General features: G+C 38.0%; 1 protein-coding gene across 1 annotated transcript in view; it reads right to left on the minus strand.

The window, feature by feature from the left end:
• The window catches only part of LOC126252254 (uncharacterized), a 279,447-nt gene that overhangs the window by 125,121 nt on the left and 136,074 nt on the right, over positions 1-18,252 (minus strand). Inside the window, exon 5 of the mRNA XM_049953128.1 lies at positions 15,553-15,751. Within this exon, the coding sequence (XP_049809085.1) occupies positions 15,553-15,751 (199 nt within the window). The remainder of the gene's footprint in view (positions 1-15,552; positions 15,752-18,252) is intronic.

Here is an 18,252-nt window from a genome sequence, read left to right on the forward strand (position 1 = left end):
ATAAAGTGTTGATAGTTGAGACAGTCACATTTTCCCATACCAAAAGTCATTCTTCCCAAGACGATGATGTTCCTAGCTCAGCCAGCTACCTACATGAACACATAGAAATTTTGAAGGGTCTGCCTGCTTTATAACCTGGTAATTCTACACAATAGCTATTTCTTATGGGTCCTTGTGGTCTGTGAGGAAGTGAATGAAACTAGTATTTCTTAGATTAATTGAAAGGGACATGACTGTAGACCAGGCCAAAACTTCCTCACATTTGTCACTGATATGAGACTCTAATTTAATAACTCATATATTAGCCACACAATGCCTATCTCATGTAAATGCAAAAATAAAGTTTTTGCTGATTGAATTATCTGTCTTTGGCAATCAGCAAAAAATTTAATTTTGCATTCACATGAGACAAGCATTGCGTGAAGAAGCCAGAAGACATTCTTGGATGTCAACTTCATACACAAACACACCAGCAGTAGGTATGTAAATCATTAGAATTGGCATTGTCTGTGGCAGGTAGAACAGCTACCAGAATGTGTTAGTCAGCTCATGTTTAGTGTTGTTACCAGACCTTGGAGGGCACGACCAGTGTCAGATGTTGAGTGATCACTGTGAAGGGTAAGGAGATGCTGTGCACTCCCAGTGTTTTCTGCACCTGACAAGAGTTTCAAAAAGGCATCATTCAAGGTCTCCATTTGGTCAGCTGGTCAAATCATGCAGTAGCCACATTTGTGGGTCATTCATATGTGACAGAGGCCTGATGTTGAAATGCATGGGAACATAATGGCAGGCAGACTAGTCGCCAATGTTTTAGTGGACCATGTTAAACCAGCACAAAGGAAAATCTCCATATTGTGCACCAAGCACATAATAACTCCTTCCGTCTATGCCTGCAATCTGGGAACAAGTAATGGGCTCCCTGAGACATTCTGCATCAAACCACACCATTGGCTGGAGACTAGAAGTAGCACTGAATTTCATGTAGATCTAGATATGGTGAGTTTACTTAGGTGCTACAGGGTTAATTATGCATCACATAAAGGAAACACAACAAATTATTATGTTAAGAAGTGAAACGGTTAGTTTTCCAAGGATATAACTTCTACATGGGGCAGTCAGGAGCAGAAATAGTGGCCTCGTGTGGCCCTCACCCCATGATTGCTAGTTACCAGTGCAGGCAATGGCTTCAGTGTGAGGTATAGGCAGAGAAAGAGAGCAGACTGGCGACACCATAAAGCATTCTCTACCTCTCTTTCCACAGAAGGCATTGTGCAGCTGCCTCATAATGTGCACACTATTTTTAGCACCACAACACAAATGGCTGCTTTTGAAGTAGTGTTGTGAATGGAAAGCATGGACTGCTGGTGAATGGTGGACCCATTCTTTCAATGTTTCTCTCATGAAACTGTATTGTGGTGTCATTTTACAACATGCTTATGCTCATCCACACATGGCACATTTCTCTATAAACTGTGTGTGTGGTGTTGATGTACTCCCATGTCCAGCTAGATCTCCTGATCTGTCACCAACAGAACACACGCAGGGACAGCTTGGACATGAATTCCATCCCTGTGCCAGTGTGATATCAAGGACCAGTTACAATATTTGCCAGCCAACTTGCCTCCAGAGAGGCTTTATGACACACTTTCCAACTGAATCAGTACTTGTGTCAATGCCAGATGGGATGCAATGTTTTAAAAAGTGGGCTCATACTGACAAGTTATTTATAAATTTGACTCAATTGTATGATCACTAAATTAGCTTCACGTATCCTCTCAATCCATGAAGTTTCATTTTGCTTCATCCTGCCTTTCTGAGTGCTATACATTTTTTGTCGTGTCGTGTATATTTGGAAAGGCAAGAGCTGAAAGAGTATAAAATGCTGAAGGGCTCCATATTTTATTATACCCAATCAGAGACCAAGCCATCTTTTGATACACCATTTGAGACATCTATAACTATCTTCTGTCTTCAAGGTATAATTTTAACTAGTTATCTACCAGGCAGGTGATTCAACATTGCCTGGCCTGTTTTACAAGCATCTTATGATCTACATAATCAAAGACCCTTGAGAGATCAGAAAAGACACCGACTGACCACTTTTTAGTATTTCAAAATTCCAGCCCATCATTGGTGAATGAGAAGATTGATTGAAATGTAGAAATCCCTCTTTGAAAATCAAAATGTCAACAGTTAATAATATTTAGCTTTCTGAAGATAGCCAGTATCCTCTCACACATATACAATTCTCAAAATATTCAGAAAATCTTGTTAAAAGTGCGATGGGATGATAGTTTGAGAAACTTGTAGCATCACCAGTTTTATAAAGAGGTCTATCAACAGCATACTTTCCTCTTTGTGAAACAAATACGAAGGTAATCCAGAGATTAAGTTTCCCTTTATTTTTGTAAAAAACGAAAACATTGTTACGTTGAAAACTTTATTTCCAAGAGACACAGTAATGTTTTAGCTGTTTTTCTGACATTATTACTACCAGAACAGTGGCATTTGTCATATAATGTGGTCAACTTTTGTATTCCTGTGTTGCAGAAGGGCTGCCACCTGGCAATGGAAACATCAAATGACAGTCATGACATCATGTGACAGAGAACAAGAATTTCTCGAGGTGCGATAAAAGATGAAAATTTCTGTTAATAAGATCAGGGGTGATGGTTCTCTATAATTCGCTGTTCCATCAGCTCCAAGGCTGGTTGGTCATGCATTACTCTCTTCAATATGGACACTTTGAGAACATTCCAAAAACTGCCTACACAACAAATGCACCATTTGTTTGCTGATGACCTTCAGCCCATACACCTGACAGAGCTGGTGGTAAATTTCGACTGGCACTATGTTTTGTCCATTAACAAACTTTCTTATTGAACAAACTCCAATGTCAGCAGGGGAAAGAGTAAAATCCACAATTTTCAGCCACTTCCGTAGTATTGTTGACCTCACTCAAGACTTTTCTGCCAATCAAATGATTGTTACATCATAGTTCTGTCTTGGATGCATTATATTACCAACTACATATGTATCTTGAAAAAATAATAATAGGGAAACTGCATTTATGTATGATCCCCATATGTGCCAAAACAATAAATATTTGATTACAGCAGGCCTTCAACATTTTGTTGGAAATATTATGTATGCCGAAAGAGGTTTTACTTTTCAGTGAGCCTATAATGTATTTTTTTATTGGTCCCATCAAATTTCCTATGCCCACAATGTTAATTTGAACCTGATTTTGCATCAACGTATTTACAATTTTCCTGCTATTTACGCACTGGACAAAAAATGATGCTGGCATGATGTTGACCATCCAGTAGTGTTTACAAATATTACATGGTTAAGTTTCTTGACACCAGGGCACTCTACCCAGTGGATTTGAGCTGTTAATCATGTAAAATTTGGAACAATTTATGCCATACTTACCCCAGCTGCTGAGCTCTGCTTGGAGTGGTGGCTGATGGGAGTAACTAGATTCATTTGAATGACGATATCATGACCACCAATCACGACCATTTCCAAACTGTCTCTACTGCACAAACACAGTTTCGTGATTGTTGTGATCATCAGTACACCTTTGTTGAACCATATTTAGCGTGTTTCGACATATGGCCACTTGGAGCTCTAATTGACACCATCATTCACTTTGCATTGCTCAAATGTTTTTGGTTTGAACATAGCACTAGTTATGTATTTTATTCATGCTGAGCAAATTGTGTTTTGAGAATTTATTGTCATTACCAAGTGCAATATTTACATGTGTATTTTTTGTGATGTTGCACAAACAAATAATGTGATAGATTGCATGTGTCTGTGGTTTTCTACATAAATGATGAGGTACAGTACCCAATAACCTCAAAAGATGACTACAGTGCAAGAGAGACAGAATAGCACATATTCAAACACCACACAAAATACTTATGTACATATTTGCACTTGACAACAAGAAAAAATTCTCGAAACGCATCATGCTAAGCATGAAAAAAATACGTAACTAGTGCAGTATTTCATTATTTAAATAATGAATGACAGCTGCAGGCTTTCAAAAACATCGATTATGACATATAAAACTCAGTCAAATGTTCCTACTTCCCAGACAGTTATCAGTTCCAGTTACATCAGTGATTTTTATTAGAGAACACACTTTCATTAGATAATAAACAAGTCCCTGACAAGTCTTTTGATGCCTATTATGTACATATATCATACATAAAGTGCAAGGGGGTATCCTATAATAACTTTTACAGCTTAAAATGTTATTTCCCATATTTTACATTTTCCTGCTTTTTACACCATTTTTAAGTCCCTTGAAAAGTGTAAAAGTGGGGTTTCACTGTACTATAATCTGCGTGCATCTGAATCTTCTTATTGTATTCATCTCATGATCTCTGTCTACAATTTTGAACCCCACACTTCCCTCCAATAGGACCAACTAAACTGGCAATTCCTTGATGTCTCAGACTGTGTCCTATCAACTGACTCCTTCTCTAAGAAATACTGTGGCACAAATTACTTCTTCTTCATCTTCTTCTTGTTCTTCTTCTCTTCAGGTGTTAGGAAAACTGTCTGTTATGGTGCCCATCTTTGCCAGGGCCTTCGGCTACCTCTTCTGCCTTGACATTTAACACTGAGGTGATAAAAATCATGGGATACCTCTCAATATCATGTATTTTGCCCAACATAGTGCACCAACTTTATGTGACATGGACTCAACAAGTCGTTGGAAGCCCCTGTAGAAACACTGAGCCATACTGCCTCTATAGCCGTCCATAACTCTGAAAGTGTTGAAAGTGCAGCATTTTGTGCGTGAACTGACATCTCAATTTTGTCCCGTAAACATTCAATGGGATTCATGTTGGGTGACCTGAATTGACAAATTGTTCACTTGAATTGTCCACAATGTTTTTCAAACCAGTCACTATCAACGGTGGCCCGGTTGGTGACAAGGCACATTGTCATCCACAAAAATGTCATCATTGTTTGGAAATATGAAGTCCATGGATGGCTGCAAATGGTCTCAAAGTAGCTGAACATAATCTTTTCCAGTCAATGATAGGTTTAGTTTGACTAAAGGACCCAGGCTATTCCATGTAAACACATCCCACACCATTATGGAGCCACAGCCAGCTTGCACAGTGCTTTTTTGACGACTTGGACCCATGGCTTTGTGGGGTCGGCACCACACTCACACTCAAACCCTACCATCAGGTCTTTCTGACTGAGATCAGGACTCATCTGCCCACACCACAGTTTTCCAGTCTTCTAGGGCCCAACTGATATGGTCATGAGTCCAGGAGAGGCACTGCAGGCGATAACACGCTGTTAACAAAGGCACTCGCGTCAGACATCTGCTGCCATAGCCCATTAACACCAGATTTTGCCACACTGTCCCAAAGGATACATTCATTGCATGTCTCACATTAATTTCTGCATTTATTTCATGCAGTGTTACTTACATATTAGCACTGACAACTCTACACATACATTGCTGCTCTTGGTCATTAAGTGAAAGCTGTTGCCCATTTTGTTGTCCATGGTGAGAGATAATGCCTGAAATTTGGTGTTCTCAGCACACTCTTGACACTGTGAATCTTAGAATATTGAATTCCCTAATGATTTCCAAAATGGAATGTCCTGTGCGTCTAGCTTCAACTACCATTCTGTGTTCAAAGTCTGTTAATTCCTGTTGTGCAGCTGTAATCACATCGGGCACCTTTTCACATGAATCACCTGAGTACAAATGACAGCTCCACCTAAGCACTAACCTTTTATACCATGTGTATGCAATACTACCACCATCGGTATATGTGCATATCGCTATCCCATGACTTCTGTCAACACTATGGAAAGTCTCTCACTCTCCATTCTTTTAAGTGTTCATTCTGTTTCAATCTGTAATCTATAACTTTATCATTTGTCCTATAAATGTTTAGTTCTTCTCTAATGTCTTGATTCCTTAGTCTGCCTTCTATTGTGCAAGCTTTAATTCTTCTTGTGTATTTCATTTTTGTGCCTAAATATAGTTTTCTTGCTTTTTGGTAATCATCCATATCTCACTCCCATACAGCAGTGTGGGAACTGCAACAGTTTTGTGTAATTTGGGTATCTCTCCTAGTTTTGTTTTTCAGGTTTCTGTTTATTGTACCACAAACCTTACAAAACTTAATTTCTATACTTTTGCTACAGTCATATAACACGTCATATCCTAGGTAACAGAAGTGGTTTAATTGTTCTAAAATCTTACAGTCTATCAATATTTTGCTTCTAATTTGTTATTACCCCATGAAGGCCATTGCCTTTGTTTTTTTGTTGGAATCTCTGTACCAAATTGTGCACTTATTTATTTCAGTAAGTAAATTCCTTTCTGAAGGTCATTTTCTTTATTTGCTAGTATCACTGCATCTTCGGCACATAGTACTTTATTTAAAAAAACTGAATTTGGATTTTCTACATGTGCATTATTTCATTTATGTAAATGTTGAACATGAGGAGATAGAGCAGGCTTGTTGCACTCCTTTGTCCATTGGTATCTCAGTCATTTTTCAGTTGAGATCTAAAGTGATATTTTTGTTCTGATATAAACTTCTCATTGCATTTATTAGGTGTTTCGGAGATGTGTGGTTCACACTTACTTTCCAAAGTTTCTGTCTACTGGTACTGTCTAAAGCTTTATTCGAATCAATAAAAGGATTGTGTGTTGCTTTATTACATTCTTTATGTTTTTGTATTTGTTCCTTGTTCAGTACTACTTCTGCTATATTTTTTAGTCTTGCACTTAGAGTCTTAGCATGTCCAGTAAACTTATTCCTCTGCAATATTCCAGTCTTTGTCTATATTCTTGCCATTACAAAAGTCATTTAAGAGCTGTGGCAGTCACAGGCGTAGCATCATTCCACCATATTTTAGCAATTCAGCATTAATACCATGTCTTCCTGTCATTTTTTTATCATTAAGTGATGGTAAGGCAGATGTCACTACATCACAATGTATTTCATCTAATTCCTTACCATAGATTGGTTCAATTCTAGTTTCTTGTCCTGTATTATCATACTATAGCCCTTTGCAATAATTTATCCACTGTTCTTGTTCAATATTGTTTATTTGTATCTACTGTTTTTCTGTTGTGTTTAAAGTTCTTAAAACCTTATAAGCAATTCGCTGTCCCCAGTAAACATCATTCTTGATATTAGAAATAAGTCTATTTCATGTTCCCAGTACGCTTTTCTTGCAATACATTTAGCAATATTTTTCTCTCCTTCATCTCAGCTGTGGGGTTGTTTAAGTATTTTATACAAACATCCTGTTTTTCTTGAACAGATTTCGTCACATCCCCAAATTTTTAGGCCTTTTCTTTTCCTTATTTTTTGCTTTGTACTGAGAGCTTCTCCTGATACTCTACATACCACATTAATTAGATTTTTGCCATTCTTCTACTATATTACCTTTGGTTTGCAAGTTTCCTAACTCTTTAATAATCTGCTTTGGTAAAGATATTTGATGTTATGCTTTCCAAGCCAGTATACTTAATAAACATGTTGATTTTGTTGGTTATGTTTTTGTTTTGTCTTTTCTTCCATTTTGTAAAAATATCTACTCCAGAAATGATTAAAAAATGATTTGATCCTATATCTAAACTCTAGAAAAGCTCGTATTTTGTATTGAATAATATTATTTTTTCGCTTTTTTCTTTTCTTATATGTAAGCTATATGTAAACTGAATGGGTTATAGACACCGAAAAAGATGTATCTTCACTGCCAAGAGCCTGCATTGATGGGTTCGGAGCAGACAAGAAGAATTTACGCAATAACCTGGAGGAACGATTCAGCAACAACATTGTCAAAATCAAGACTAAACAGAATGGAATTAATGTGAAGCAGTACGTAAAGCAAATTATGAATATTGACCTTAAATGTATTGATACTGAAGGTCTGTTGATATTGGTATCCGTTAAAGTTCACCCAGGATTGTGTACATATTCATAAATTACCTTCAAATTTCTTTCAACTATTCTTTCCAATCAGTTCTTCTAATTATTCAAACATTTATTAAGCATTTTCCATCTCCCCAAATATAGCTATCCAATCTATTACTTCACCACTAGCTTATCATTTACCAAACTGCAGTCAATCATTGATCTAAGACCTCTACTAGCCTAAGTATCTCTTTTCTTAAAAAAAAGTGAGTTTGTTAGTTTTAGATTATTGTAAGACACACAATCTCATAGTATTTTCCAATTACTTTAGATTCCAGTTCAGCAGATGGCTCTATAATATTCGTTATAAGGATGTTTCCTATTCTGATATTGGAACCACCCACCATAATAATCTGATCAGTTGCACTGTATCTGTTCAGCCTTCTGCAGTTCTTCGTAGAAGGGTCTAGACTCATCCTTTTTTCTTTCTTCTGGTGCATGTATGCCTATAAAGGTAGTGGTCATTCTTCTTAGTTTAAGTCTCACTGTATTCTTTCTCTTATGTTTGTGTAAGCTGTAATTTCTTTTTCCCATTTCTTATACAGGAGTAGTGCTACACCTCTGCTTTACATTTGTCCCCAATTCTATTCAGTAGTGCCTCATAAGTAATGCAGTCTACTCAACTATTCTTCAGCATTCTCCTGTAAGGCCAAACTTCAAAAACCTATTTTCTTCCTGTCTTGACTGCTTATTATTCTCTTTCATGTGCAAACAAGGCACACTCCAGACAAATACCTTCAGAAAAGACTTCCTATCAATTAAATATAAGTTTTATGTGAACAAATTTCTCAGTTATTTTGCTGTCCAAAGAGTAAAACTCATCTACTGCTTTTAGCATCTCATTTACTACTCTAATTCCCTCAGCATCACCTGACTGAAATTCAGCTACATTCCATTACCATAGTTTTCTTTCGTTGAATATCTCCTTTTAAGACACTGCCCATGCATTCCAACTGCTCTTCCAAATCCTTTGCTGTCTCTGACAGAATTACAGTGTTATCAACAAACTTTGAAATTTTTATTTCTTATCAGTGAACTAAAAATTCTTTCTCCAATCTTTTGTTTGGTTTCCTTTACTGACTGCTCAATGTACAGATTGAGTAACACTAGGGATAGGCTACAACACTGTCTCACTCCCTTCTCAAATACTGCTTCCATTTCGTATCCTTAATATTATGACTGTAGTCTGATTTCTGTAAACGTCGCAAATAATCTTCCGCTTTCAGTATTTTATCCTTCAGGAATTCCGAGAGTGTATTCATGTCAACATTGTCAAAAGCTATCTCTAAGTCAAATATTATAAACACTGATTTGCCTTTGTTTAACTTATCTTAGAAGATAAGTTGCATGCTCCAGTTTTTTTACATTCTTCTGTAAATAATTCATGTCAATATTTTGCAATCAAGTCTTATCAAACTGATAGTTTGATAATCAAACAATGGAAACTGCAGGTAGGAATATCAACAATGAAGAAAAAGACAGATTGCTACTTATCATAAAGAAGACATGTCAAGTTGCTGACAAGCACAATTAAAAGACACTTACACAAAGCTTTCAGCCATAGCATTCATCAATAAAGGAGACACACACCATTCACATACACAAGCAAGAATACCTCAGGCACACACAACTGTCAACTTTAGCATCTCAGGCCGGAATGAAACTGTCACATGGGATGCAAGCAGCAATCTGGAGGGGGAAGGGGAGGGCAAAGGATAGTAGTGTATGTGTGGGGAGAGAGACAAACACTAATATATCTCCCCACCTGCACAGTACTATCCCTTCCCCTTCCCTGCCCTCTCCAGATTGCTGCTTGCATCTCATGCAGTCCAGCCTGAGATGCTGGAGTTGGCAGTCGTGTGTGCGTGAGGAGTGCTTGCTTGTGTTTGTGAATGGTGTGTGTCTCTTTTACTGACGAAGGCTATGGCCAATAGCTTTACATACGTTACTTTTAATTGTGCCTGTCTGCTATTTGATTACAGTAAGGAGCAATGTGTCTTTACCTACATTGCTGATAGTTTGATAATATTCACACCTGTCACACCTGCTTTCTTTGGAAGTGAAATTATTATATTCTTCTTGAAGACTGAGGGTATTTCAGCTGTCACACATACTGCACACCAGGTGAAATAGTTTAGTCACGGTTTGTTCTCCCAAGGATATCAATAATTCTGAAGGAATGTTGTCTACTCCAGGGGCCTTGTTTCTCAATTTATGTTTTTCAGTGCTCTGTCAAATTTTTCTCATAGTATTAAGTCTTGTCTTATCCTCATCTACACTCCTGGAAATTGAAATAAGAACACCGTGAATTCATTGTCCCAGGAAGGGGAAACTTTATTGACACATTCCTGGGGTCAGATACATCACATGATCACACTGACAGAACCACAGGCACATAGACACAGGCAACAGAGCATGCACAATGTCGGCACTAGTACAGTGTATATCCACCTTTCGCAGCAATGCAGGCTGCTATTCTCCCATGGAGACGATCGTAGAGATGCTGGATGTAGTCCTGTGGAACGGCTTGCCATGCCATTTCCACCTGGCGCCTCAGTTGGACCAGCGTTCGTGCTGGACGTGCAGAACGCGTGAGACGACGCTTCATCCAGTCCCAAACATGCTCAATGGGGGACAGATCCGGAGATCTTGCTGGCCAGGGTAGTTGACTTACACCTTCTAGAGCACGTTGGGTGGCACGGGATACATGCGGACATGCATTGTCCTGTTGGAACAGCAAGTTCCCTTGCCGGTCTAGGAATGGTAGAACGATGGGTTCGATGACGGTTTGGATGTACCGTGCACTATTCAGTGTCCCCTCGACGATCACCACTGGTGTACGGCCAGTGTAGGAGATCGCTCCCCACACCATGATGCCGGGTGTTGGCCCTGTGTGCCTCGGTCGTATGCAGTCCTGATTGTGACGCTCACCTGCACGGAGCCAAACACGCATACGACCATCATTGGCACCAAGGCAGAAGCGACTCTCATCGCTGAAGACGACACGTCTCCATTCGTCCCTCCATTCACGCCTGTCGCGACACCACTGGAGGCGGCCTGCACGATGTTGGGGCGTGAGCGGAAGACGGCCTAACGGTGTGCGGGACCGTAGCCCAGCTTCATGGAGACGGTTGCGAATGGTCCTCGCCGATACCCCAGGAGCAACAGTGTCCCTAATTTGCTGGGAAGTGGCGGTGCGGTCCCCTACGGCACTGCGTAGGATCCTATGGTCTTGGCGTGCATCCGTGCGTCGCTGCGGTCCGGTCCCAGGTCGACGGGCACGTGCACCTTCCGCCGACCACTGGCGACAACATCGATATACTGTGGAGACCTCACGCCCCACGTGTTGAGCAATTCGGCGGTACGTCCACCCGGCCTCCCGCATGCCCACTATACGCCCTCGCTCAAAGTCCGTCAACTGCACATACGGTTCACGTCCACGCTGTCGCGGCATGCTACCAGTGTTAAAGACTGCGATGGAGCTCCGTATGCCACGGCAAACTGGCTGACACTGACGGCGGCGGTGCACAAATGCTGCGCAGCTAGCGCCATTCGACGGCCAACACCGCGGTTCCTGGTGTGTCCGCTGTGCCGTGCGTGTGATCATTGCTTGTACAGCCCTCTCGCAGTGTCCGGAGCAAGTATGGTGGGTCTGACACACCGGTGTTAATGTGTTCTTTTTTTCCATTTCCAGGAGTGTACTTTCAATTTCCTTTCTGTAATATTGCCTTCCAGTTTATTTCCCTCGTATAGCGTCTCCATATATTCCTTCATCTTTCACTTTTCTTTCTTTGCTTTTACTACCTTCCATATGAGCTCCTGATATTCTGACACCTGCTTCTCTTTTCTCCAAAGGTCCCTTTGATTTTCATATGGGCAATGTGGCTAGAATTTTACAACAGAAGCTATATGCCTTAACAATACAGGTTTTGTAGAATTCTTTGTAGAGCTGGACAGAGTAATTTTATGCCCTTAGGAAGCCACTGTTTTTTAACAGGCTGTAATGGTTGGATTCTGTATGTTATTTTAGGAAATACACTTTCAAAAATTGTTATTGTCTCAGTCTTGAATAAATTGTATTCTGAGTAAGCCTTTTTTGCAAAATATACTAGCCTCCTGTCAGTTGCTTCAAAGCATGATTTGAACTCCTGAAAAGCTTCATTATTAATTCTTATTAGTTTCCCAACATAATCTAGTGTCCCTTGGAGGGATATTACAACTCTTAAATGTAAGCCTCTGCCAGTCATGGTCAGAAAGACCATTTATAACCTTCTCAATGATGATCTGAGTCACACTACTACCAAATGTAAATATAGTGCCTTAAACATTTCTCCAACACACTAGATTATAATGGCTTCTTCATAAAAGCAAGTACAGATTGGCTTAGAGATCAATGTACCAAGCACAGTGCTGTTGAAGCTGTATTTACTTGCCTTCCTTCAATGTGTAAATTAATGCACCCTTTGTAAGAAGGAATGGCTCCACAAGTTTCATCTACACAGACTGAAGTAATTTTAAACAGTAGAAAATATTCTAGGACTAAGAAAAGATTGAATTTCAGACCTGCAGATTACTAGCCTCAGCTTCAGCAACTCAATCACCAAGGCGTGTAAAGTATTCCCATAAAATGACACAGTATTTGAATATTTACAATATTCACAGCTTCTTCATAGGTCACCATCAACATCATCATCATCATCATCATCATCATCATCATCACCAACATCATTATTTCTATCAAGAAATTATGACTAAAACAGCAATGAAAAACCAGTTGATGCATTATATTATTGCCTAATATTTTTGTGAATTATCAGACTGTTGAATTATGTAATTGCTAATGTTTCTACAAAATAATTACAATATTCACAGCTTCTTCATAGGTCACCAGCAACATCATCATCATCATCATCATCATCATCATCATCATCATCATCACCAACATCATTATTTCTATCAAGAAATTATGACTAAAACAGCAATGAAAAACCAGTTGATGCATTATATTATTGCCTAATATTTTTGTGAATTATCAGACTGTTGAATTATGTAATTGCTAATGTTTCTACAAAATAATTACAATATTCACAGCTTCTTCATAGGTCACCAGCAACATCATCATCATCATCATCATCATCATCATCATCATCATCATCATCATCATCACCAACATCATTATTTCTATCAAGAAATTATGACTAAAACAGCAATGAAAAACCAGTTGATGCATTATATTATTGCCTAATATTTTTGTGAATTATCAGACTGTTGAATTATGTAATTGCTAATGTTTCTACAAAATAAGCATCAATAATTTAAATAAATAAATAATTAATTTCATACATACATGTGGGATGTGAGCTAGAGAGATTAAGCAGTTATTGACATACAAGGAAAAGTAGCTGCTTTCCTGCATATTAAGTAGGTTATTGATTTCCATACATCTCTTTTAGCTGATATCACATACCATGAATAAAACAATTGGAAAATACAGGATGGAATGTAACAATATTATGAAAAGGATAGTTGCTACTGACCATATAATGGAGATGCTGAGATCGAGGTAGGCACAACAAAAAACTGTCAGAAAATGAGCTTTCAGCCATCAAGACCTTCATCAGAGATAGAACTTACACACATACACACTTTTGCAAACACAACTCACACACACGATTGCAGTCTGCAATCATGAGTGTGTGATTTGTGTTTGCATGTGTGTGTGTGTGTGTGTGTGTGTGTACATTCTATCTCCGACAAAGGCCTTGCTGGCTGAAAACTCATTTTCTGATAGTATATTTGTGGTGCTTATCTGCAACTCAGCATCTCTGCTATATGGCGAACAGCAACTATCCTTTTCATAATATTGTTAGACACCATAAATAAAATAATTTTTAATACTAGCGAGTAGCTGATGTACTATGGAGAAGAAGTTTGTGATGTGAACCTAAGTGATAAAGCTGTGTGCCATACTGGATTCAAAAACTACAATCCCAGAAGTCCGCACATAGCACAAATTGGCTCTTATGTTGGGTGAACCACAGTACTGCATTATCCAGGGATTTCACTGCAATTGGGCTAAGGATCATATCTGATGCTGGTAAGTCAGCACCTGTCATGATATGCATTGATTATGTGATGCAGTGGTCACAAGTTATTCTGCACAGCATGGTTGACATAAAAAGTTACGTATGATGCATTTTACTGCTCAGGTGCGCAACTCCATTTTTCTGAGTTGTGATGCAATCATTCCGATGCCTCATTCAGAAAGTCAGGATCTCCAAATCTCATGTGTAAACAAAATTTATTTAAACATTTAACTTAACAGTTAATTCCACCTAATAATCACAATCCCAAAGCTGTTAAGAACATTTATATCTATAGTTTCTTTTTAGCTCAGAGGCAGAGTTTACACTTGACACATGAAATATTTAGCAGATGATTCACTGTTCATATCACTGTACACATGTTGTCCTTTGTCTTTTGCATGTTCATCACTGTATTCATCTTCACTAACTGTCATATTGTCAGGAGGTGCTGGTACCAGTAATTCTTCACTACAGTGCACAGACAGGTCTTACAGCAGATGGGGAATTTGGTTATTGCACAACTGTTTTGTGTTGTTTTCGCTGATGATTCCAAATATTTCTGTCAGACAGAAAGAACTCTCTGCAGTGAGATTTATTGCTTCTCTCCAAATCACTGAAATAGCAATGATCATGTGATGTGATCTTCCTAACCAGTCTGTCAGAAATTTAACACTCATCAAAGAGTGTATGTGGAAATCTCATTTCTTCTAGTTTTGAACTATCATATTTTATACAAAACCACAACACCAAGAGTAGAACATTCAACTAAAAGCCAGGTCATCTATCAACTTTGCTGCAACTACAGTGCATGATCACCAAACAACAATCCACACACAAATAAGTCCTCTGGCAAACTAGCAACTAATATGTACGGCACACTATTTAGTACAGTGCAGTCAATTTCAACAGGTCTCGCCCACCTGGAACTAACTCTTTTAAACAACACAGGTGAGAACTAGCCTTCCAGTACATCAAACTTTGTAAGCACCTTAGCTTGTCACTGTCCTTTATCTACCTCTCCTTTCTTTCCCCTATAATATTTTTCTCTTAGGTTATTCTATTTGTTCATGTTGGCATAACATTTTTCTAATTATCTCTATATTTGAATTTATCATTTATATTTGGTCCATTTTAGATCCTTGTTACTCGATTTTGCTTGCATGTCTTACTTTCTGTACCCCCAGTCCTCTCACCAGTTCAGCACTTTCCTTTTTAACAGTTCTGTATTCATCTCTCTACCTCAACTCTGTCGATATCACCACTCTGTAAAGCCTTGTAGATTCAGTACTCATATTTGCTTTTCATGTTCCTGTCTGCTTGAATAGTACCTACCACTTACTAAAGAAAAATACATCTGTAAACATGTTAAAAACCAAACATTTAGTGTTATTTAACTATGATTATTAGTGGAAAGTGAAACCAACAGAGCTAGAATTGACACTTAACTCCAGTTAGTTCACTTACAAACATTCAGAGTATCCTACCTGAACTGAGTAAAAATCATTGTTAGACAGATTTGTAGAGGCAAAACCATTCAGGAATGATGGATATGCACAAAAACCATAACGTCGAAAATGGCGTTTCTTTGCTGCCTTTCTGATCTCCCACAACTGAAGTGCGTCTTCGTCAAGCTTTTGTGCAGTTTCAGACAAATTCTCAGGATAAAGTTTCTGGAACAGATTGCTGCTGTCTATTAGTACATAATTCACAGATGGGAAACAACAAGAAGTTAAACTAAAACACAGCAATAGCATATTAACACAATCCAGCTATTATTCACAAAAGGTGAAGAGATTTCTTTAGAGTTCTTCTCAGCAGTTACTCAACACAACTGCACAACACACAACAAATTAAGTTTCCATAAGGTGCAAAATGAAACAAGAACATTAACAGCAGTCAATATTTACACCAGACATTAAAGGGATTTCTAATCTATTTGCTCATTTCATTTACCAATGTTTTTCTGCCATAGGTTTTAGTATGGCAATAATCTGTACATGCCCAGACTGTTTAGAATGATGTCAAAGAATGAAACCAGGAAGTTACTGCCATTTGTACTGCAGTCTCATTGAGTGGGTCATACCAGTTCAGTATCTCTGACTTAAAATTATGCAAAATCATCATGTTTGGTCAGTGGTACTAGGCACAACAAACAGTGTGCTTTCAGTTTTTACTACCTATTGTTCTGAACTGCCACTGGCCTTCTCCCATTTGTTTTTTCAATTTCTTACTATCTTACTCAGAAATGATTATCTCATATCACAATCAAACCTTCTTCAAATATGAAAACACAATGACTCCATAAGATAGTGTCCTTGCCTCTCCAAGCAAATAGTTTCTATTTGCATTTTATATTCATAGTTAGACCAGTTTGTTTCTAGAACACTAAATTATGGTTTCATTTATGGCTTGAGATGGGCAGTACATTTGCCTCAACAAAAGAGAAATATAAGAACATGTTAAGTGTTTTTGTATCCAATTGGATGTTTTAAGCATTTTGTCATTTCATGGAATCATTGAGACTGACCACTAGCCTTCTGAAACTGCAATTGTTTGCCCTTTCCTGTATAACCTACAATGCCTTCTGACTAAACATACAACATCCAATGCATACAATGCACACAGTAGCCAAAACATGAGTGGCTTCATAGTTTCCTTCATTAATTCCATTCCTGGACCTCAAGGTAGTTTGTACTAACAAGCACTTCATTAGCCAGGAAGAAGAAGTTTAGACAGTAATGATTTATACAATTTTCATCTTCAGCATCATCATTCTTTTCTTCTTCTTCTTCCTCTTCTTCTTCACAGCCTGAGTCCAGGGTGAGTAGCCATGGTGGCATTTAAAGAAGGTGACAAAATAGTTGATAAAATTTTTAAAAAATGTGATTAAAAGGTGACAAATTATTTCTATAAACAGATATAGCACAAATGAATTGTTTTCATTTACGATAATCCCCTACCAACGTGGCTGGTTAGAACCATAATAAATTTCTCTATTATGATCCTGGACGAGTTATGGCCATTTTTTTCCTTCACACAGATTTATTAATATACACAGGTTGATTAGTAATTCAGTATTGGTCATCCATTATTGATAATCGTACTTCACAAACAAAATCTACGTCACATTTTTACAACTACTGACATTCTACACTTCAATACTGGAAAAAGATCAACAAAATATTTTTGGATTATGTTTCCTAGGAATCTTAGCAAAAATGAAGTGATCATATTAGATTTTCTTTTCTCAAGATTTCCTGAATGATTTCCACCTCCCTTTCTTCCATTCTTTCTTCTCCTTGATTTTTTGAGTCTCTTCTTCAATTCAGCAGAAGCCTGAGAGAGAATACTGAATAATTCTGCTGATGAAATTGTGAAATGAAATTCTGCTTGCATTGGAGTTTTTTTAAGCAATCATAATGGCACTGTAGGATTTGAACTGAACAGTAGCAGAATTATTTTTTAGAAGTATATGCTTAAGAAAGTGATACTGAATACCATCCCACTGTTTCAAAATACTGTTGGTTGCAGGTCCTAAAGTATGCCAACTTGTTGATGTATGTCCCACGAAGTTGTGATGTGGAATGTTACACTCAGACTGTATTCCTTCAAATTCTTCCCAGTAAACAGGCCAACCATCAAAATAATGGATGATTCTTCACCTAAACATTCTAAAGCCTTTACTTAGGCATTATACATTGTGTGAATGTTGCAATTTCCAATGTTTACAGTTCATCTGCCTCTAGTCTCCTGGACATCACTTCCTAAAAGCCTAAATATTTTTACTGATATTAGGTCTTTCTGATACGGGCATAAGGCATTTATTTAGGGACAAGTTGGCTTCAGAAAATGATTTCTGAAGTAATGTTTCACCATCTGCATTGCTGATAAAGAAAGTTCTTGGGTGACATGTTGTCATGCAACACTTACTCACAGTTCTTTTTTATCCTTAACATTGGTAGTTTCATTTAAAATTCTATATGTAAAATGATGAACTTTCTTCTTCTAACATGTGTCCCCAGAAATATTGTGCCAGTCCACCAGCTATTAGGTACTTCATTTTCTTAGAAGAAAGTGAAAAATGTTCAGAAACACTATCAGGAAACATCTGCAGCAAAATACAAGAGTGACCACCCACTGACAATTATTTAAAATGGACATTAAATTCAAGTGTGTCCAAAACT

The sequence above is a fragment of the Schistocerca nitens genome, chromosome 4, assembly GCF_023898315.1.
Source record: "Schistocerca nitens isolate TAMUIC-IGC-003100 chromosome 4, iqSchNite1.1, whole genome shotgun sequence".
Lineage (NCBI taxonomy): Eukaryota > Metazoa > Arthropoda > Insecta > Orthoptera > Acrididae > Schistocerca > Schistocerca nitens.